Raw genomic sequence first — 20629 nt, 5'->3', positions numbered from 1 at the left:
AACCTTCAAGGAGAGTCTGTGGAGATGGCCATGAAAGCATCTCTCTTGACAACACTGGAGGTAAGTCCCAGAGGCCATTGGCACATAGAACTGACAATTCTGAAAATACCCAAGACATTGCCTTCGGTCCAGGATGTGGTTTCACTGACTCGACACTTGACGGAAGCTGGGGACATCGCCACCTGGTGGGGAGCCTTTTGAAGTGCTTCTTGAACACAGAGAACTGAGACCTGCATTGACGTCCCATGTCGTACTGCAGCAGAGGGGGATCTAGTGAGGGCAGCAGTGGCAGAACACAGCCACCGGTGGGGGGGGGGGGGTACTATCTCTTCGGCATCCCTCCCTAAATGTCTGCAACTGCTGGGACACCACAGTCTTCAGCTAATTGACTGTGTTTGTTTTCCTCCAAATACAACATGAAGTTCACTGACACCACAGTTCACCCATTGGCTGTGTTGTTATCTGTCGCTGGCGAGTGTAACTGGTAGGATGTGAACCATGGTCTCCCACACGTGCCCAGTCTCCTCTCCTGTGAGTGTGTGTGTGTGTGTGTGTGTGTGTGTGTGTGTGTGTGTGTGTGTGTGTGTGTGTGTGTGTGTGTGTGTGTGTGTGTGTGTGTGTGTGTGTGTGTGTGTGTGTGTCTATCTATCTATCCATCCGTCAGTGAGTCTCTGTTCATCTGTGTGGAAGGGTCATCTCTTCAGAGGGTGGCCAGTATGCGTGAGAAGGAGACGAGGACAGAGAGGGTGGTCTGGCCCATTCCAAACACCAAGGCCTGGAGAGGGGCCATGTCCTTCCCTGCCACCCTGTACACCCCCGCCACCGCCGCACCTGGGAAAGAGACACACCCACATACAGATTGTCATTAATATGAGTATTACCACACATATCCTAACATACCAGTCAGTCGAGCCTTGTCGACTGCACCCCAGATTGTTCAATAGCATTTCAGTACTGATAAAAGCACAAAGAAAAATGACTCTCGGGACTCCTTATTCTCAGCCTGTCCTCGTATCCCTACAGCTCCGTACTGGAATCTAATGTTGTGAATTTAGACTCTCCCACATGGACAGTTTTAGAAGAAGCATTAAAAGATTTCCCTTTGTAAGCTGACCGTATATTTTTTATTTATTTATCCTTTATTTAACTAGGGCAAGTCTGTTAAGAACAAATTCTTATTTACAATGACGGCCTAGGAACAGTGGGTTGCTTGTTCAGAGACAGATTTTTACCTTGTCAGCTCGGGGTTTCGATCTAGCAACCTTTCGGTTAGTGGTCCAACACTCTAACCACTAGGCTACCTGCCGCCCCACTAGGCTCTCTGCCGCCCCACTAGGCTACCTGCAGCCCCACTAAGCCAACTGCCGCCCCACTAGGCCACCTGCCGCCCCACTAGGCCACCTGCCGCCCCACTAGGCCACCTACCGCCCCACTAGACCACCTGCCGCCCCACTAGGCCACCTGCCGCACCACTAGGCCACCTGCCGCCCCACTAGGCCACCTGCCGCCCCACTAGGCCACCTGCCACCCCACTAGGCTACCTGCCACCCCACTAGGCTACCTGCTGTATTAATACATGGCTCCACACAGTCAGTGGGGGGCATGAGTGAGAGTCTGCACACATACTGTGTTTACTCACCCCTGGATGTGGCACCCTATGTCCTACATACTGTAGAGTCCTACTACCTACATACTGTAGAGTCCTACTACCTACATACTGTAGAGTCCTACTACCTACATACTGTAGAGTCCTACTACCTACATACTGTAGAGTCCTACTACCTACATACTGTAGAGTCCTACTACCTACATACTGTAGAGTCCTACTACCTACATAGAGTCCTACTACCTACATACTGTAGAGTCCTACTATCTACATAGAGTCCTACTATCTACATAGAGTCCTACTACCTACATACTGTAGAGTCCTACTACCTACATACTGTAGAGTCCTACTACCTACATAGAGTCCTACTACCTACATACTGTAGAGTCCTACTACCTACATAGAGTCCTACTACCTACATACTGTAGAGTCCTACTATCTACATAGAGTCCTACTACCTACATACTGTAGAGTCCTACTACCTACATACTGTAGAGTCCTACTACCTACATACTGTAGAGTCCTACTACCTACATAGAGTCCTACTACCTACATACTGTAGAGTCCTACTATCTACATAGAGTCCTACTACCTACATACTGTAGAGTCCTACTACCTACATACTGTAGTCCTACTACCTACATAGAGTCCTACTACCTACATACTGTAGAGTCCTACTATCTACATAGAGTCCTACTACCTACATACTGTAGAGTCCTACTACCTACATACTGTAGAGTCCTACTACCTACATACTGTAGAGTCCTACTACCTACATAGAGTCCTACTACCTACATACTGTAGAGTCCTACTACCTACATAGAGTCCTACTACCTACATACTGTAGAGTCCTACTACCTACATAGAGTCCTACTACCTACATACTGTAGAGTCCTACTACCTACATACTGTAGAGTCCTACTACCTACATAGAGTCCTACTACCTACATACTGTAGAGTCCTACTACCTACATACTGTAGAGTCCTACTACCTACATACTGTAGAGTCCTACTACCTACATACTGTAGAGTCCAACTATCTACATACTGTAGAGTCCTACTACCTACATACTGTAGAGTCCTACTACCTACATACTGTAGAGTCCTACTACCTACATACTGTAGAGTCCTACTACCTACATACTGTAGAGTCCTACTACCTACATACTGTAGAGTCCTACTACCTACATACTGTAGAGTCCTACTACCTACACACTGTAGAGTCCTACTACCTACCTACTGTAGAGTCCTACTACCTACATACTGTAGAGTCCTACTACCTACATACTGTAGAGTCCTACTACCTACATACTGTAGAGTCCTACTACCTACATACTGTAGAGTCCTACTACCTACATACTGTAGAGTCTACATACCTGTAGTGTATTTGAGGTTTAAAAATAGGTTTCTGAAGTTTGTCATTTCCACACTGCAATTTCAGACTTGATTTTCCCTTACGAAAAATGCATCAACCTTACAAAAATGTACATGAATTATAATCCACATAATCATTTCCTGTTGCTGCAGGATTATTTTCCTGCTGTAGCAAACTGGGTCAAAATATGATCTAACATCTGTATTAGGCACACTGCTTTGACCAGAGCCCTATGGCCCCGATCAAATGTAGTGCACTAGGTAGGGAATAGGGTGCCATTTAGGATACTCATTTAGGATAACAAGGTCTATTTACACATAGACGCAGTACTATGTACCACTCTTCAGACAGAATGATGATATTTGGGCTAAAGATGTTGGGCATGTGTAGAGAGGACAATTAGATAGAAAGCCAGACAGACGGAGAGATATGCAGATCGATAGACAGAAAGAGGGCAGGAGCCAGACAGACCTATCGACAGACAGACACAGAATGGGTGGTGACAGAGAGGCAAAATGCAGACAGACAGACAAACAGGAAAAGGGCATGCAGACAGACAGACAGAGGACAGACAGACAGACAGACAGACAGACAGACAGACAGACAGACAGAGGGGGGTGGCATACATAAGCTGGGACAGACAGACACACACTCAACATCTTCCAATGACTCACTGGTGATGACCCCTCCAACCAGGGAGGTCAGGAAACCCAGACTGACCAGGACCAAGGTGATGAGGCGACCCCTCTTGTGGCGCTGCAACATGACCAACATGAGCAGGCCCATCGCCCCGTGGACCAAGAGAGAGGAGAAGAGACACCACAGGAACACCCAGTACCACATCTCTGAGAGAGAGGGGGAAGAAAAACAGAGATTAGTGGTTAGACACAGCTCTGGAGATGGGCGGCAGGCGGCGGTAGCTTAGCGGTTAGAGAGCTGGACTGGGGACTGGACTGAAAGGTTGCAAGATCGAATCCCTTGAGCTGACAAGGCCCCTGTCGTTCTGCCCCTGAACAAGGCAGGTACCACTGTTCTTAGGCCGTCATTGAAAATAAGAATTTGTAATTAACTGACTTGCCTAGTTAAATAAAAAACATGGAAACACAGACCAGTGGTTAGTTAGACAGCTCTGCAGGCCTACCATAACATAGTCTCTGAATGGAAAAAGAGGCAGAGTGGTTAGTTAGACAGCTCTGCAGGCCTACCATAACATAGTCTCTGAATGGGAAAAGGTGTGGTTAGAAAAGATGAGCTTGCATAATTGAACTATTAACCCCATTAAGGTGTTAAGAGTACATGGCCTTCATCGTACTCTAAATATAAAACAGAGGATGTGGTTTAAGACACATCTCTGAACAAACATCCACAGGAAGCAGTTCCGGGTCAAACCTCAGCAGCTGTATTATTATATCTGAGAGAGAACAGCAGCTGTATTATTATATCTGAGAGAGAACAGCAGCTGTATTATTATATCTGAGATAGAACAGCAGCTGTATTATTATATCTGAGAGAGAACAGCAGCTGTATTATTATATCTGAGAGAGAACAGCAGCTGTATTACTATATCTGAGAGAGAACATCAGCTGTATTATTATATCTGAGAGAGAACAGCAGCTGTATTATTATATCTGAGAGAGAACAGCAGCTGTATTATTATATCTGAGAGAGACAGCAGCTGTATTATTATATCTGAGAGAGAACAGCAGCTGTATTATTATATCTGAGAGAGACAGCAGCTGTATTATTATATCTGAGAGAGAACAGCAGCTGTATTATTATATCTGAGAGAGACAGCAGCTGTATTATTATATCTGAGAGAGAACAGCAGCTGTATTATTATATCTGAGAGAGAACAGCAGCTGTATTATTATATCTGAGAGAGAACAGCAGCTGTATTATTATATCTGAGAGAGAACAGCAGCTGTATTATTATATCTGAGAGAACAGCAGCTGTATTATTATATCTGAGAGAGAACAGCAGCTGTATTATTATATCTGAGAGAGAACAGCAGCTGTATTATTATATCTGAGAGAGAACAGCAGCTGTATTAATATATATCTGAGAGAGAACAACAGCTGTATTATTATATCGGAGAGAGAACAGCAGCTGTATTATTATATCTGAGAGAGAACAGCAGCTGTATTATTATGTCTGAGAGAGAACAGCAGCTGTATTATTATATCTGAGAGAGACAGCAGCTGTATTATTATATCTGAGAGAGAACAGCAGCTGTATTATTATATCTGAGAGAGAACAGCAGCTGTATTATTATATCTGAGAGAGAACAGCAGCTGTATTATTATATCTGAGAGAGAACAGCAGCTGTATTATTATATCTGAGAGAGACAGAGAACAGCAGCTGTATTATTATATCTGAGAGAGAACAGCAGCTGTATTATTATATCTGAGAGAGAACAGCAGCTGTATTATTATATCTGAGATAGAACAGCAGCTGTATTATTATATCTGACAGAGAACAGCAGCTGTATTATTATATCTGAGAGAGAACAGCAGCTGTATTATTATATCTGAGATAGAACAGCAGCTGTATTATTATATCTGAGAGAGAACAGCAGCTGTATTATTATATCTGAGAGAGAACAGCAGCTGTATTATTATATCTGAGAGAGAACATCAGCTGTATTATTATATCTGAGAGAGAACAGCAGCTGTATTATTATATCTGAGAGAGACAGAGAACAGCAGCTGTATTATTATATCTGAGAGAGACAGAGAACAGCAGCTGTATTATTATATCTGAGAGAGACAGCAGCTGTATTATTATATCTGAGAGAGAACAGCAGCTGTATTATTATATCTGAGAGAGAACAGCAGCTGTATTATTATATCTCAGAGAGAACAGCAGCTGTATTATTATATCTGAGAGAGAACATCAGCTGTATTATTATATCTGAGATAGAACAGCAGCTGTATTATTATATCTGAGAGAGAACAGCAGCTGTATTATTATATCTGACAGAGAACAGCAGCTGTATTATTATATCTGAGAGAGAACAGCAGCTGTATTATTATATCTGAGAGAGAACAGCAGCTGTATTATTATATCTGAGAGAGAACAGCAGCTGTATTATTATATCTGAGAGAGAAGAGCAGCTGTATTATTATATCTGAGAGAGAACAGCAGCTGTATTATTATATCTGAGAGAGAACAGCAGCTGTATTATTATATCTGAGAGAGAACAGCAGCTGTATTATTATATCTGAGAGAGAACAGCAGCTGTATTATTATATCTGAGAGAGAACAGCAGCTGTATTATTATATCTGAGATAGAACAGCAGCTGTATTATTATATCTGAGAAAGAACAGCAGCTGTATTATTATATCTGAGAGAGACAGCAGCTGTATTATTATATCTGAGATAGAACCACAGCTGTATTATTATATCTGAGAGAGAACAGCAGCTGTATTATTATATCTGAGAGAGAACAGCAGCTGTATTATTATATCTGAGAGAGACAGCAGCTGTATTATTATATCTGAGAGAGAACAGCAGCTGTATTATTATATCTGAGAGAGACAGCAGCTGTATTATTATATCTGAGAGAGAACAGCAGCTGTATTATTATATCTGAGAGAGAACAGCAGCTGTATTATTATATCTGAGAGAGAACAGCAGCTGTATTATTATATCTGAGATAGAACAGCAGCTGTATTATTATATCTGAGAGAGAACAGCAGCTGTATTATTATATCTGAGAGAGAACAGCAGCTGTATTATTATATCTGAGAGAGAACAGCAGCTGTATTATTATATCTGAGAGAGAACAGCAGCTGTATTATTATATCTGAGAGAGACAGAGAACAGCAGCTGTATTATTATATCTGAGAGAGAACATCAGCTGTATTATTATATCTGAGATAGAACAGCAGCTGTATTATTATATCTGAGATAGAACAGCAGCTGTATTATTATATCTGACAGAGAACAGCATCTGTATTATTATATCTGAGAGAGAACAGCCGCTGTATTATTATATCTGAGATAGAACAGCAGCTGTATTATTATATCTGAGATAGAACAGCAGCTGTATTATTATATCGGAGAGAGAACAGCAGCTGTATTATTATATCTGAGAGAGAACAGCAGCTGTATTATTATATCTGAGAGAGAACATCAGCTGTATTATTATATCTGAGAGAGAACAGCAGCTGTATTATTATATCTGAGAGAGAACAGCAGCTGTATTATTATATCTGAGAGAGAACATCAGCTGTATTATTAAATCTGAGAGAGAACATCAGCTGTATTATTATATCTGAGAGAGAACAGCAGCTGTATTATTATATCGGAGAGAGACAGCAGCTGTATTATTATATCTGAGAGAGACAGCAGCTGTATTATTATATCTGAGAGAGAACAGCAGCTGTATTATTATATCTGAGAGAGAACATCAGCTGTATTATTAAATCTGAGAGAGAACATCAGCTGTATTATTATATCTGAGAGAGACAGAGAACAGCAGCTGTATTATTATATCTGAGAGAGAACAGCAGCTGTATTATTATATCTGAGAGAGAACAGCAGCTGTATTATTATATCTGAGAGAGAACAGCAGCTGTATTATTATATCTGAGATAGAACAGCAGCTGTATTATTATATCTGACAGAGAACAGCAGCTGTATTATTATATCTGAGAGAGAACAGCAGCTGTATTATTATATCTGAGATAGAACAGCAGCAGTATTATTATATCTGAGAGAGAACAGCAGCTGTATTATTATATCTGAGAGAGAACAGCAGCTGTATTATTATATCTGAGAGAGAACATCAGCTGTATTATTATATCTGAGAGAGAACAGCAGCTGTATTATTATATCTGAGAGAGACAGAGAACAGCAGCTGTATTATTATATCTGAGAGAGACAGAGAACAGCAGCTGTATTATTATATCTGAGAGAGACAGCAGCTGTATTATTATATCTGAGAGAGAACAGCAGCTGTATTATTATATCTGAGAGAGAACAGCAGCTGTATTATTATATCTCAGAGAGAACAGCAGCTGTATTATTATATCTGAGAGAGAACATCAGCTGTATTATTATATCTGAGATAGAACAGCAGCTGTATTATTATATCTGAGAGAGAACAGCAGCTGTATTATTATATCTGAGAGAGAACAGCAGCTGTATTATTATATCGGAGAGAGAACAGCAGCTGTATTATTATATCTGAGAGAGAACAGCAGCTGTATTATTATATCTGAGAGAGAACAGCAGCTGTATTATTATATCTGAGAGAGAACAGCAGCTGTATTATTATATCTGAGAGAGAACAGCAGCTGTATTATTATATCTGAGAGAGAACATCAGCTGTATTATTAAATCTGAGAGAGAACATCAGCTGTATTATTATATCTGAGATAGAACAGCAGCTGTATTATTATATCGGAGAGAGACAGCAGCTGTATTATTATATCTGAGAGAGACAGCAGCTGTATTATTATATCTGAGAGAGAACAGCAGCTGTATTATTATATCTGAGAGAGAACATCAGCTGTATTATTAAATCTGAGAGAGAACATCAGCTGTATTATTATATCTGAGAGAGAACAGCAGCTGTATTATTATATCTGAGATAGAACAGCAGCTGTATTATTATATCTGAGAGAGAACAGCAGCTGTATTATTATATCTGAGAGAGAACAGCAGCTGTATTATTATATCTGAGAGAGAACATCAGCTGTATTATTATATCTGAGAGAGAACAGCAGCTGTATTATTATATCTGAGAGAGACAGAGAACAGCAGCTGTATTATTATATCTGAGAGAGACAGAGAACAGCAGCTGTATTATTATATCTGAGAGAGACAGCAGCTGTATTATTATATCTGAGAGAGAACAGCAGCTGTATTATTATATCTGAGAGAGAACAGCAGCTGTATTATTATATCTGAGAGAGAACAGCAGCTGTATTATTATATCTGAGATAGAACAGCAGCTGTATTATTATATCTGAGAAAGAACAGCAGATGTATTATTATATCTGAGAGAGACAGCAGCTGTATTATTATATCTGAGATAGAACCACAGCTGTATTATTATATCTGAGAGAGAACAGCAGCTGTATTATTATATCTGAGAGAGAACAGCAGCTGTATTATTATATCTGAGAGAGACAGCAGCTGTATTATTATATCTGAGAGAGAACAGCAGCTGTATTATTATATCTGAGAGAGAACAGCAGCTGTATTATTATATCTGAGATAGAACAGCAGCTGTATTATTATATCTGAGAGAGACAGCAGCTGTATTATTATATCTGAGAGAGAACAGCAGCTGTATTATTATATCTGAGAGAGAACAGCAGCTGTATTATTATATCTGAGAGAGAACAGCAGCTGTATTATTATATCTGAGAGAGACAGCAGCTGTATTATTATATCTGAGAGAGAACAGCAGCTGTATTATTATATCTGAGAGAGAACAGCAGCTGTATTATTATATCTGAGAGAGACAGAGAACAGCAGCTGTATTATTATATCTGAGAGAGAACAGCAGCTGTATTATTATATCTGAGATAGAACAGCAGCTGTATTATTATATCTGAGATAGAACAGCAGCTGTATTATTATATCTGACAGAGAACAGCATCTGTATTATTATATCTGAGAGAGAACAGCAGCTGTATTATTATATCTGAGATAGAACAGCAGCTGTATTATTATATCTGAGATAGAACAGCAGCTGTATTATTATATCGGAGAGAGAACAGCAGCTGTATTATTATATCTGAGAGAGAACAGCAGCTGTATTATTATATCTGAGAGAGAACATCAGCTGTATTATTATATCTGAGAGAACAGCAGCTGTATTATTATATCTGAGAGAGAACAGCAGCTGTATTATTATATCTGAGAGAGAACATCAGCTGTATTATTAAATCTGAGAGAGAACATCAGCTGTATTATTATATCTGAGAGAGAACAGCAGCTGTATTATTATATCGGAGAGAGACAGCAGCTGTATTATTATATCTGAGAGAGACAGCAGCTGTATTATTATATCTGAGAGAGAACAGCAGCTGTATTATTATATCTGAGAGAGAACATCAGCTGTATTATTAAATCTGAGAGAGAACAGCAGCTGTATTATTATATCTGAGAGAGAACAGCAGCTGTATTATTATATCGGAGAGAGACAGCAGCTGTATTATTATATATGAGAGAGACAGCAGCTGTATTATTATATCTGAGAGAGAACAGCAGCTGTATTATTATATCTGAGAGAGAACATCAGCTGTATTATTAAATCTGAGAGAGAACATCAGCTGTATTATTATATCTGAGAGAGACAGAGAACAGCAGCTGTATTATTATGTCTGAGAGAGAACAGCAGCTGTATTATTATATCTGAGAGAGACAGCAGCTGTATTATTATATCTGAGAGAGAACAGCAGCTGTATTATTATATCTGAGAGAGAACAGCAGCTGTATTATTATATCTGAGAGAGAACAGCAGCTGTATTATTATATCTGAGAGAGAACAGCAGCTGTATTATTATATCTGAGAGAGACAGAGAACAGCAGCTGTATTATTATATCTGAGAGAGAACAGCAGCTGTATTATTATATCTGAGAGAGAACAGCAGCTGTATTATTATATCTGAGAGAGAACAGCAGCTGTATTATTATATCTGAGATAGAACAGCAGCTGTATTATTATATCTGACAGAGAACAGCAGCTGTATTATTATATCTGAGAGAGAACAGCAGCTGTATTATTATATCTGAGATAGAACAGCAGCTGTATTATTATATCTGAGAGAGAACAGCAGCTGTATTATTATATCTGAGAGAGAACAGCAGCTGTATTATTATATCTGAGAGAGAACATCAGCTGTATTATTATATCTGAGAGAGAACAGCAGCTGTATTATTATATCTGAGAGAGACAGAGAACAGCAGCTGTATTATTATATCTGAGAGAGACAGAGAACAGCAGCTGTATTATTATATCTGAGAGAGACAGCAGCTGTATTATTATATCTGAGAGAGAACAGCAGCTGTATTATTATATCTGAGAGAGAACAGCAGCTGTATTATTATATCTGAGAGAGAACAGCAGCTGTATTATTATATCTGAGAGAGACAGCAGCTGTATTATTATATCTGAGAGAGAACAGCAGCTGTATTATTATATCTGAGAGAGAACAGCAGCTGTATTATTATATCTGAGATAGAACAGCAGCTGTATTATTATATCTGAGAGAGACAGCAGCTGTATTATTATATCTGAGAGAGAACAGCAGCTGTATTATTATATCTGAGAGAGAACAGCAGCTGTATTATTATATCTGAGAGAGAACAGCAGCTGTATTATTATATCTGAGAGAGACAGCAGCTGTATTATTATATCTGAGAGAGAACAGCAGCTGTATTATTATATCTGAGAGAGAACAGCAGCTGTATTATTATATCTGAGAGAGAACAGCAGCTGTATTATTATATCTGAGAGAGACAGAGAACAGCAGCTGTATTATTATATCTGAGAGAGAACAGCAGCTGTATTATTATATCTGAGATAGAACAGCAGCTGTATTATTATATCTGAGATAGAACAGCAGCTGTATTATTATATCTGACAGAGAACAGCATCTGTATTATTATATCTGAGAGAGAACAGCAGCTGTATTATTATATCTGAGATAGAACAGCAGCTGTATTATTATATCTGAGATAGAACAGCAGCTGTATTATTATATCGGAGAGAGAACAGCAGCTGTATTATTATATCTGAGAGAGAACAGCAGCTGTATTATTATATCTGAGAGAGAACATCAGCTGTATTATTATATCTGAGAGAGAACAGCAGCTGTATTATTATATCTGAGAGAGAACAGCAGCTGTATTATTATATCTGAGAGAGAACATCAGCTGTATTATTAAATCTGAGAGAGAACATCAGCTGTATTATTATATCTGAGAGAGAACAGCAGCTGTATTATTATATCGGAGAGAGACAGCAGCTGTATTATTATATCTGAGAGAGACAGCAGCTGTATTATTATATCTGAGAGAGAACAGCAGCTGTATTATTATATCTGAGAGAGAACATCAGCTGTATTATTAAATCTGAGAGAGAACATCAGCTGTATTATTATATCTGAGAGAGACAGAGAACAGCAGCTGTATTATTATGTCTGAGAGAGAACAGCAGCTGTATTATTATATCTGAGAGAGACAGCAGCTGTATTATTATATCTGAGAGAGAACAGCAGCTGTATTATTATATCTGAGAGAGAACAGCAGCTGTGTTATTATATCTGAGAGAGAACAGCAGCTGTATTATTATATCTGAGAGAGAACAGCAGCTGTATTATTATATCTGAGATAGAACAGCAGCTGTATTATTATATCTGACAGAGAACAGCAGCTGTATTATTATATCTGAGAGAGAACAGCAGCTGTATTATTATATCTGAGAGAGAACAGCAGCTGTATTATTATATCTGAGAGAGAACATCAGCTGTATTATTATATCTGAGAGAGAACAGCAGCTGTATTATTATATCTGAGAGAGACAGAGAACAGCAGCTGTATTATTATATCTGAGAGAGACAGAGAACAGCAGCTGTATTATTATATCTGAGAGAGACAGCAGCTGTATTATTATATCTGAGAGAGAACAGCAGCTGTATTATTATATCTGAGAGAGAACAGCAGCTGTATTATTATATCTCAGAGAGAACAGCAGCTGTATTATTATATCTGAGAGAGAACATCAGCTGTATTATTATATCTGAGATAGAACAGCAGCTGTATTATTATATCTGAGAGAACAGCAGCTGTATTATTATATCTGACAGAGAACAGCAGCTGTATTATTATATCTGAGAGAGAACAGCAGCTGTATTATTATATCTGAGAGAGACAGCAGCTGTATTATTATATCTGAGAGAGAACAGCAGCTGTATTATTATATCTGAGAGAGAACAGCAGCTGTATTATTATATCTGACAGAGAACAGCAGCTGTATTATTATATCTGAGAGAGAACAGCAGCTGTATTATTATATCTGAGAGAGACAGCAGCTGTATTATTATATCTGAGAAAGAACAGCGGCTGTATTATTATATCTGAGAGAGAACAGCAGCTGTATTATTATATCTGAGAGAGAACAGCAGCTGTATTATTATATCTGACAGAGAACAGCAGCTGTATTATTATATCTGACAGAGAACAGCAGCTGTATTATTATATCTGAGAGAGAACAGCAGCTGTATTATTATATCTGAGAGAGAACAGCAGCTGTATTATTATATCTGAGATAGAACAGCAGCTGTATTATTATATCTGACAGAGAACAGCAGCTGTATTATTATATCTGAGAGAGAACAGCAGCTGTATTATTATATCTGAGATAGAACAGCAGCTGTATTATTATATCTGAGAGAGAACAGCAGCTGTATTATTATATCTGAGAGAGAACAGCAGCTGTATTATTATATCTGAGAGAGAACAGCAGCTGTATTATTATATCTGAGAGAGAACAGCAGCTGTATTATTATATCTGAGAGAACAGCAGCTGTATTATTATATCTGAGAGAGAACAGCAGCTGTATTATTATATCGGAGAGAGAACAGCAGCTGTATTATTATATCTGAGAGAGAACAGCAGCTGTATTATTATATCTGAGAGAGAACAGCAGCTGTATTATTATATCTGAGAGAGAACAGCAGCTGTATTATTATATCTGAGAGAGAACAGCAGCTGTATTATTATATCGGAGAGAGAACAGCAGCTGTATTATTATATCTGAGAGAGAACAGCAGCTGTATTATTATATCTGAGAGAGAACAGCAGCTGTATTATTATATCTGAGAGAGAACAGCAGCTGTATTATTATATCTGAGAGAGAACAGCAGCTGTATTATTATATCTGAGAGAGAACAGCAGCTGTATTATTATATCTGAGAGAGAACATCAGCTGTATTATTAAATCTGAGAGAGAACATCAGCTGTATTATTATATCTGAGAGAGAACAGCAGCTGTATTATTATATCGGAGAGAGACAGCAGCTGTATTATTATATCTGAGAGAGACAGCAGCTGTATTATTATATCTGAGAGAGAACAGCAGCTGTATTATTATATCTGAGAGAGACAGAGAACAGCAGCTGTATTATTATGTCTGAGAGAGAACAGCAGCTGTATTATTATATCTGAGAGAGACAGCAGCTGTATTATTATATCTGAGAGAGAACAGCAGCTGTATTATTATATCTGAGAGAGAACAGCAGCTGTATTATTATATCTGAGAGAGAACAGCAGCTGTATTATTATATCTGAGAGAGAACAGCAGCTGTATTATTATATCTGAGAGAGACAGAGAACAGCAGCTGTATTATTATATATGAGAGAGAACAGCAGCTGTATTATTATATCTGAGAGAGAACAGCAGCTGTATTATTATATCTGAGAGAGAACAGCAGCTGTATTATTATATCTGAGATAGAACAGCAGCTGTATTATTATATCTGACAGAGAACAGCAGCTGTATTATTATATCTGAGATAGAACAGCAGCTGTATTATTATATCTGAGAGAGAACAGCAGCTGTATTATTATATCTGAGAGAGAACAGCAGCTGTATTATTATATCTGAGAGAGAACATCAGCTGTATTATTATATCTGAGAGAGAACAGCAGCTGTATTATTATATCTGAGAGAGACAGAGAACAGCAGCTGTATTATTATATCTGAGAGAGACAGAGAACAGCAGCTGTATTATTATATCTGAGAGAGACAGCAGCTGTATTATTATATCTGAGAGAGAACAGCAGCTGTATTATTATATCTGAGAGAGAACAGCAGCTGTATTATTATATCTGAGAGAGAACTGCAGCTGTATTATTATATCTGAGATAGAACAGCAGCTGTATTATTATATCTGAGAAAGAACAGCAGATGTATTATTATATCTGAGAGAGACAGCAGCTGTATTATTATATCTGAGATAGAACCACAGCTGTATTATTATATCTGAGAGAGAACAGCAGCTGTATTATTATATCTGAGAGAGAACAGCAGCTGTATTATTATATCTGAGAGAGACAGCAGCTGTATTATTATATCTGAGAGAGAACAGCAGCTGTATTATTATATCTGAGAGAGAACAGCAGCTGTATTATTATATCTGAGATAGAACAGCAGCTGTATTATTATATCTGAGAGAGACAGCAGCTGTATTATTATATCTGAGAGAGAACAGCAGCTGTATTATTATATCTGAGAGAGAACAGCAGCTGTATTATTATATCTGAGAGAGAACAGCAGCTGTATTATTATATCTGAGAGAGACAGCAGCTGTATTATTATATCTGAGAGAGAACAGCAGCTGTATTATTATATCTGAGAGAGAACAGCAGCTGTATTATTATATCTGAGAGAGAACAGCAGCTGTATTATTATATCTGAGAGAGACAGAGAACAGCAGCTGTATTATTATATCTGAGAGAGAACAGCAGCTGTATTATTATATCTGAGATAGAACAGCAGCTGTATTATTATATCTGAGATAGAACAGCAGCTGTATTATTATATCTGACAGAGAACAGCATCTGTATTATTATATCTGAGAGAGAACAGCAGCTGTATTATTATATCTGAGATAGAACAGCAGCTGTATTATTATATCTGAGATAGAACAGCAGCTGTATTATTATATCGGAGAGAGAACAGCAGCTGTATTATTATATCTGAGAGAGAACAGCAGCTGTATTATTATATCTGAGAGAGAACATCAGCTGTATTATTATATCTGAGAGAGAACAGCAGCTGTATTATTATATCTGAGAGAGAACAGCAGCTGTATTATTATATCTGAGAGAGAACATCAGCTGTATTATTAAATCTGAGAGAGAACATCAGCTGTATTATTATATCTGAGAGAGAACAGCAGCTGTATTATTATATCGGAGAGAGACAGCAGCTGTATTATTATATCTGAGAGAGACAGCAGCTGTATTATTATATCTGAGAGAGAACAGCAGCTGTATTATTATATCTGAGAGAGAACATCAGCTGTATTATTAAATCTGAGAGAGAACAGCAGCTGTATTATTATATCTGAGAGAGAACAGCAGCTGTATTATTATATCGGAGAGAGACAGCAGCTGTATTATTATATATGAGAGAGACAGCAGCTGTATTATTATATCTGAGAGAGAACAGCAGCTGTATTATTATATCTGAGAGAGAACATCAGCTGTATTATTAAATCTGAGAGAGAACATCAGCTGTATTATTATATCTGAGAGAGACAGAGAACAGCAGCTGTATTATTATGTCTGAGAGAGAACAGCAGCTGTATTATTATATCTGAGAGAGACAGCAGCTGTATTATTATATCTGAGAGAGAACAGCAGCTGTATTATTATATCTGAGAGAGACAGAGAACAGCAGCTGTATTATTATATCTGAGAGAGAACAGCAGCTGTATTATTATATCTGAGAGAGAACAGCAGCTGTATTATTATATCTGAGAGAGAACAGCAGCTGTATTATTATATCTGAGATAGAACAGCAGCTGTATTATTATATCTGACAGAGAACAGCAGCTGTATTATTATATCTGAGAGAGAACAGCAGCTGTATTATTATATCTGAGATAGAACAGCAGCTGTATTATTATATCTGAGAGAGAACAGCAGCTGTATTATTATATCTGAGAGAGAACAGCAGCTGTATTATTATATCTGAGAGAGAACATCAGCTGTATTATTATATCTGAGAGAGAACAGCAGCTGTATTATTATATCTTAGAGAGACAGAGAACAGCAGCTGTATTATTATATCTGAGAGAGACAGAGAACAGCAGCTGTATTATTATATCTGAGAGAGACAGCAGCTGTATTATTATATCTGAGAGAGAACAGCAGCTGTATTATTATATCTGAGAGAGAACAGCAGCTGTATTATTATATCTGAGAGAGAACAGCAGTTGTATTATTATATCTGAGATAGAACAGCAGCTGTATTATTATATCTGAGAAAGAACAGCAGCTGTATTATTATATCTGAGAGAGACAGCAGCTGTATTATTATATCTGAGATAGAACCACAGCTGTATTATTATATCTGAGAGAGAACAGCAGCTGTATTATTATATCTGAGAGAGAACAGCAGCTGTATTATTATATCTGAGAGAGACAGCAGCTGTATTATTATATCTGAGAGAGAACAGCAGCTGTATTATTATATCTGAGAGAGAACAGCAGCTGTATTATTATATCTGAGAGAGAACAGCAGCTGTATTATTATATCTGAGAGAGAACATCAGCTGTATTATTATATCTGAGAGAGAACAGCAGCTGTATTATTATATCTGAGAGAGACAGAGAACAGCAGCTGTATTATTATATCTGAGAGAGACAGAGAACAGCAGCTGTATTATTATATCTGAGAGAGACAGCAGCTGTATTATTATATCTGAGAGAGAACAGCAGCTGTATTATTATATCTGAGAGAGAACAGCAGCTGTATTATTATATCTGAGAGAGAACAGCAGTTGTATTATTATATCTGAGATAGAACAGCAGCTGTATTATTATATCTGAGAAAGAACAGCAGCTGTATTATTATATCTGAGAGAGACAGCAGCTGTATTATTATATCTGAGATAGAACCACAGCTGTATTATTATATCTGAGAGAGAACAGCAGCTGTATTATTATATCTGAGAGAGAACAGCAGCTGTATTATTATATCTGAGAGAGACAGCAGCTGTATTATTATATCTGAGAGAGAACAGCAGCTGTATTATTATATCTGAGAGAGAACAGCAGCTGTATTATTATATCTGAGATAGAACAGCAGCTGTATTATTATATCTGAGAGAGACAGCAGCTGTATTATTATATCTGAGAGAGAACAGCAGCTGTATTATTATATCTGAGAGAGAACAGCAGCTGTATTATTATATCTGAGAGAGAACAGCAGCTGTATTATTATATCTGAGAGAGACAGCAGCTGTATTATTATATCTGAGAGAGAACAGCAGCTGTATTATTATATCTGAGAGAGAACAGCAGCTGTATTATTATATCTGAGAGAGAACAGCAGCTGTATTATTATATCTGAGAGAGACAGAGAACAGCAGCTGTATTATTATATCTGAGAGAGAACAGCAGCTGTATTATTATATCTGAGATAGAACAGCAGCTGTATTATTATATCTGAGATAGAACAGCAGCTGTATTATTATATCTGACAGAGAACAGCATCTGTATTATTATATCTGAGAGAGAACAGCAGCTGTATTATTATATCTGAGATAGAACAGCAGCTGTATTATTATATCTGAGATAGAACAGCAGCTGTATTATTATATTGGAGAGAGAACAGCAGCTGTATTATTATATCTGAGAGAGAACAGCAGCTGTATTATTATATCTGAGAGAGAACATCAGCTGTATTATTATATCTGAGAGAGAACAGCAGCTGTATTATTATATCTGAGAGAGAACAGCAGCTGTATTATTATATCTGAGAGAGAACATCAGCTGTATTATTAAATCTGAGAGAGAACATCAGCTGTATTATTATATCTGAGAGAGAACAGCAGCTGTATTATTATATCGGAGAGAGACAGCAGCTGTATTATTATATCTGAGAGAGACAGCAGCTGTATTATTATATCTGAGAGAGAACAGCAGCTGTATTATTATATCTGAGAGAGAACATCAGCTGTATTATTAAATCTGAGAGAGAACATCAGCTGTATTATTATATCTGAGAGAGACAGAGAACAGCAGCTGTATTATTATGTCTGAGAGAGAACAGCAGCTGTATTATTATATCTGAGAGAGACAGCAGCTGTATTATTATATCTGAGAGAGAACAGCAGCTGTATTATTATATCTGAGAGAGAACAGCAGCTGTGTTATTATATCTGAGAGAGAACAGCAGCTGTATTATTATATCTGAGAGAGAACAGCAGCTGTATTATTATATCTGAGATAGAACAGCAGCTGTATTATTATATCTGACAGAGAACAGCAGCTGTATTATTATATCTGAGAGAGAACAGCAGCTGTATTATTATATCTGAGAGAGAACAGCAGCTGTATTATTATATCTGAGAGAGAACATCAGCTGTATTATTATATCTGAGAGAGAACAGCAGCTGTATTATTATATCTGAGAGAGACAGAGAACAGCAGCTGTATTATTATATCTGAGAGAGACAGAGAACAGCAGCTGTATTATTATATCTGAGAGAGACAGCAGCTGCATTATTATATCTGAGAGAGAACAGCAGCTGTATTATTATATCTGAGAGAGAACAGCAGCTGTATTATTATATCTCAGAGAGAACAGCAGCTGTATTATTATATCTGAGAGAGAACATCAGCTGTATTATTATATCTGAGATAGAACAGCAGCTGTATTATTATATCTGAGAGAACAGCAGCTGTATTATTATATCTGACAGAGAACAGCAGCTGTATTATTATATCTGAGAGAGAACAGCAGCTGTATTATTATATCTGAGAGAGACAGCAGCTGTATTATTATATCTGAGAGAGAACAGCAGCTGTATTATTATATCTGAGAGAGAACAGCAGCTGTATTATTATATCTGACAGAGAACAGCAGCTGTATTATTATATCTGAGAGAGAACAGCAGCTGTATTATTATATCTGAGAGAGACAGCAGCTGTATTATTATATCTGAGAAAGAACAGCAGCTGTATTATTATATCTGAGAGAGAACAGCAGCTGTATTATTATATCTGAGAGAGAACAGCAGCTGTATTATTATATCTGACAGAGAACAGCAGCTGTATTATTATATCTGACAGAGAACAGCAGCTGTATTATTATATCTGAGAGAGAACAGCAGCTGTATTATTATATCTGAGAGAGAACAGCAGCTGTATTATTATATCTGAGATAGAACAGCAGCTGTATTATTATATCTGACAGAGAACAGCAGCTGTATTATTATATCTGAGAGAGAACAGCAGCTGTATTATATCTGAGAGAACAGCAGCTGTATTATTATATCTGAGATAGAACAGCAGCTGTATTATTATATCTGAGAGAGAACAGCAGCTGTATTATTATATCTGAGAGAGAACAGCAGCTGTATTATTATATCTGAGAGAGAACAGCAGCTGTATTATTATATCTGAGAGAGAACAGCAGCTGTATTATTATATCTGAGAGAACAGCAGCTGTATTATTATATCTGAGAGAGAACAGCAGCTGTATTATTATATCGGAGAGAGAACAGCAGCTGTATTATTATATCTGAGAGAGAACAGCAGCTGTATTATTATATCTGAGAGAGAACAGCAGCTGTATTATTATATCTGAGAGAGAACAGCAGCTGTATTATTATATCTGAGAGAGAACAGCAGCTGTATTATTATATCGGAGAGAGAACAGCAGCTGTATTATTATATCTGAGAGAGAACAGCAGCTGTATTATTATATCTGAGAGAGAACAGCAGCTGTATTATTATATCTGAGAGAGAACAGCAGCTGTATTATTATATCTGAGAGAGAACAGCAGCTGTATTATTATATCTGAGAGAGAACAGCAGCTGTATTATTATATCTGAGAGAGAACATCAGCTGTATTATTAAATCTGAGAGAGAACATCAGCTGTATTA

At 37.7% G+C, this 20629-nt stretch overlaps 1 protein-coding gene across 1 annotated transcript in view; it reads right to left on the bottom strand.

The window, feature by feature from the left end:
• Window positions 1-700: 700 nt before the first annotated feature.
• Window positions 701-20629, bottom strand: part of LOC139372761 (transmembrane protein 170B-like) — a 47084-nt gene continuing 27155 nt past the window's right edge. Inside the window, exons 2-3 of the mRNA XM_071112562.1 lie at window positions 3656-3826; window positions 701-831 (exon numbers count right to left, since the gene is read on the bottom strand). Of these exons, the coding sequence (XP_070968663.1) occupies window positions 701-831; window positions 3656-3826 (302 nt within the window). The remainder of the gene's footprint in view (window positions 832-3655; window positions 3827-20629) is intronic.

This window comes from Oncorhynchus clarkii, chromosome 18 (genome assembly GCF_045791955.1).
Source record: "Oncorhynchus clarkii lewisi isolate Uvic-CL-2024 chromosome 18, UVic_Ocla_1.0, whole genome shotgun sequence".
Lineage (NCBI taxonomy): Eukaryota > Metazoa > Chordata > Actinopteri > Salmoniformes > Salmonidae > Oncorhynchus > Oncorhynchus clarkii.
This window is presented reverse-complemented; position numbering and strand designations above follow the sequence as displayed.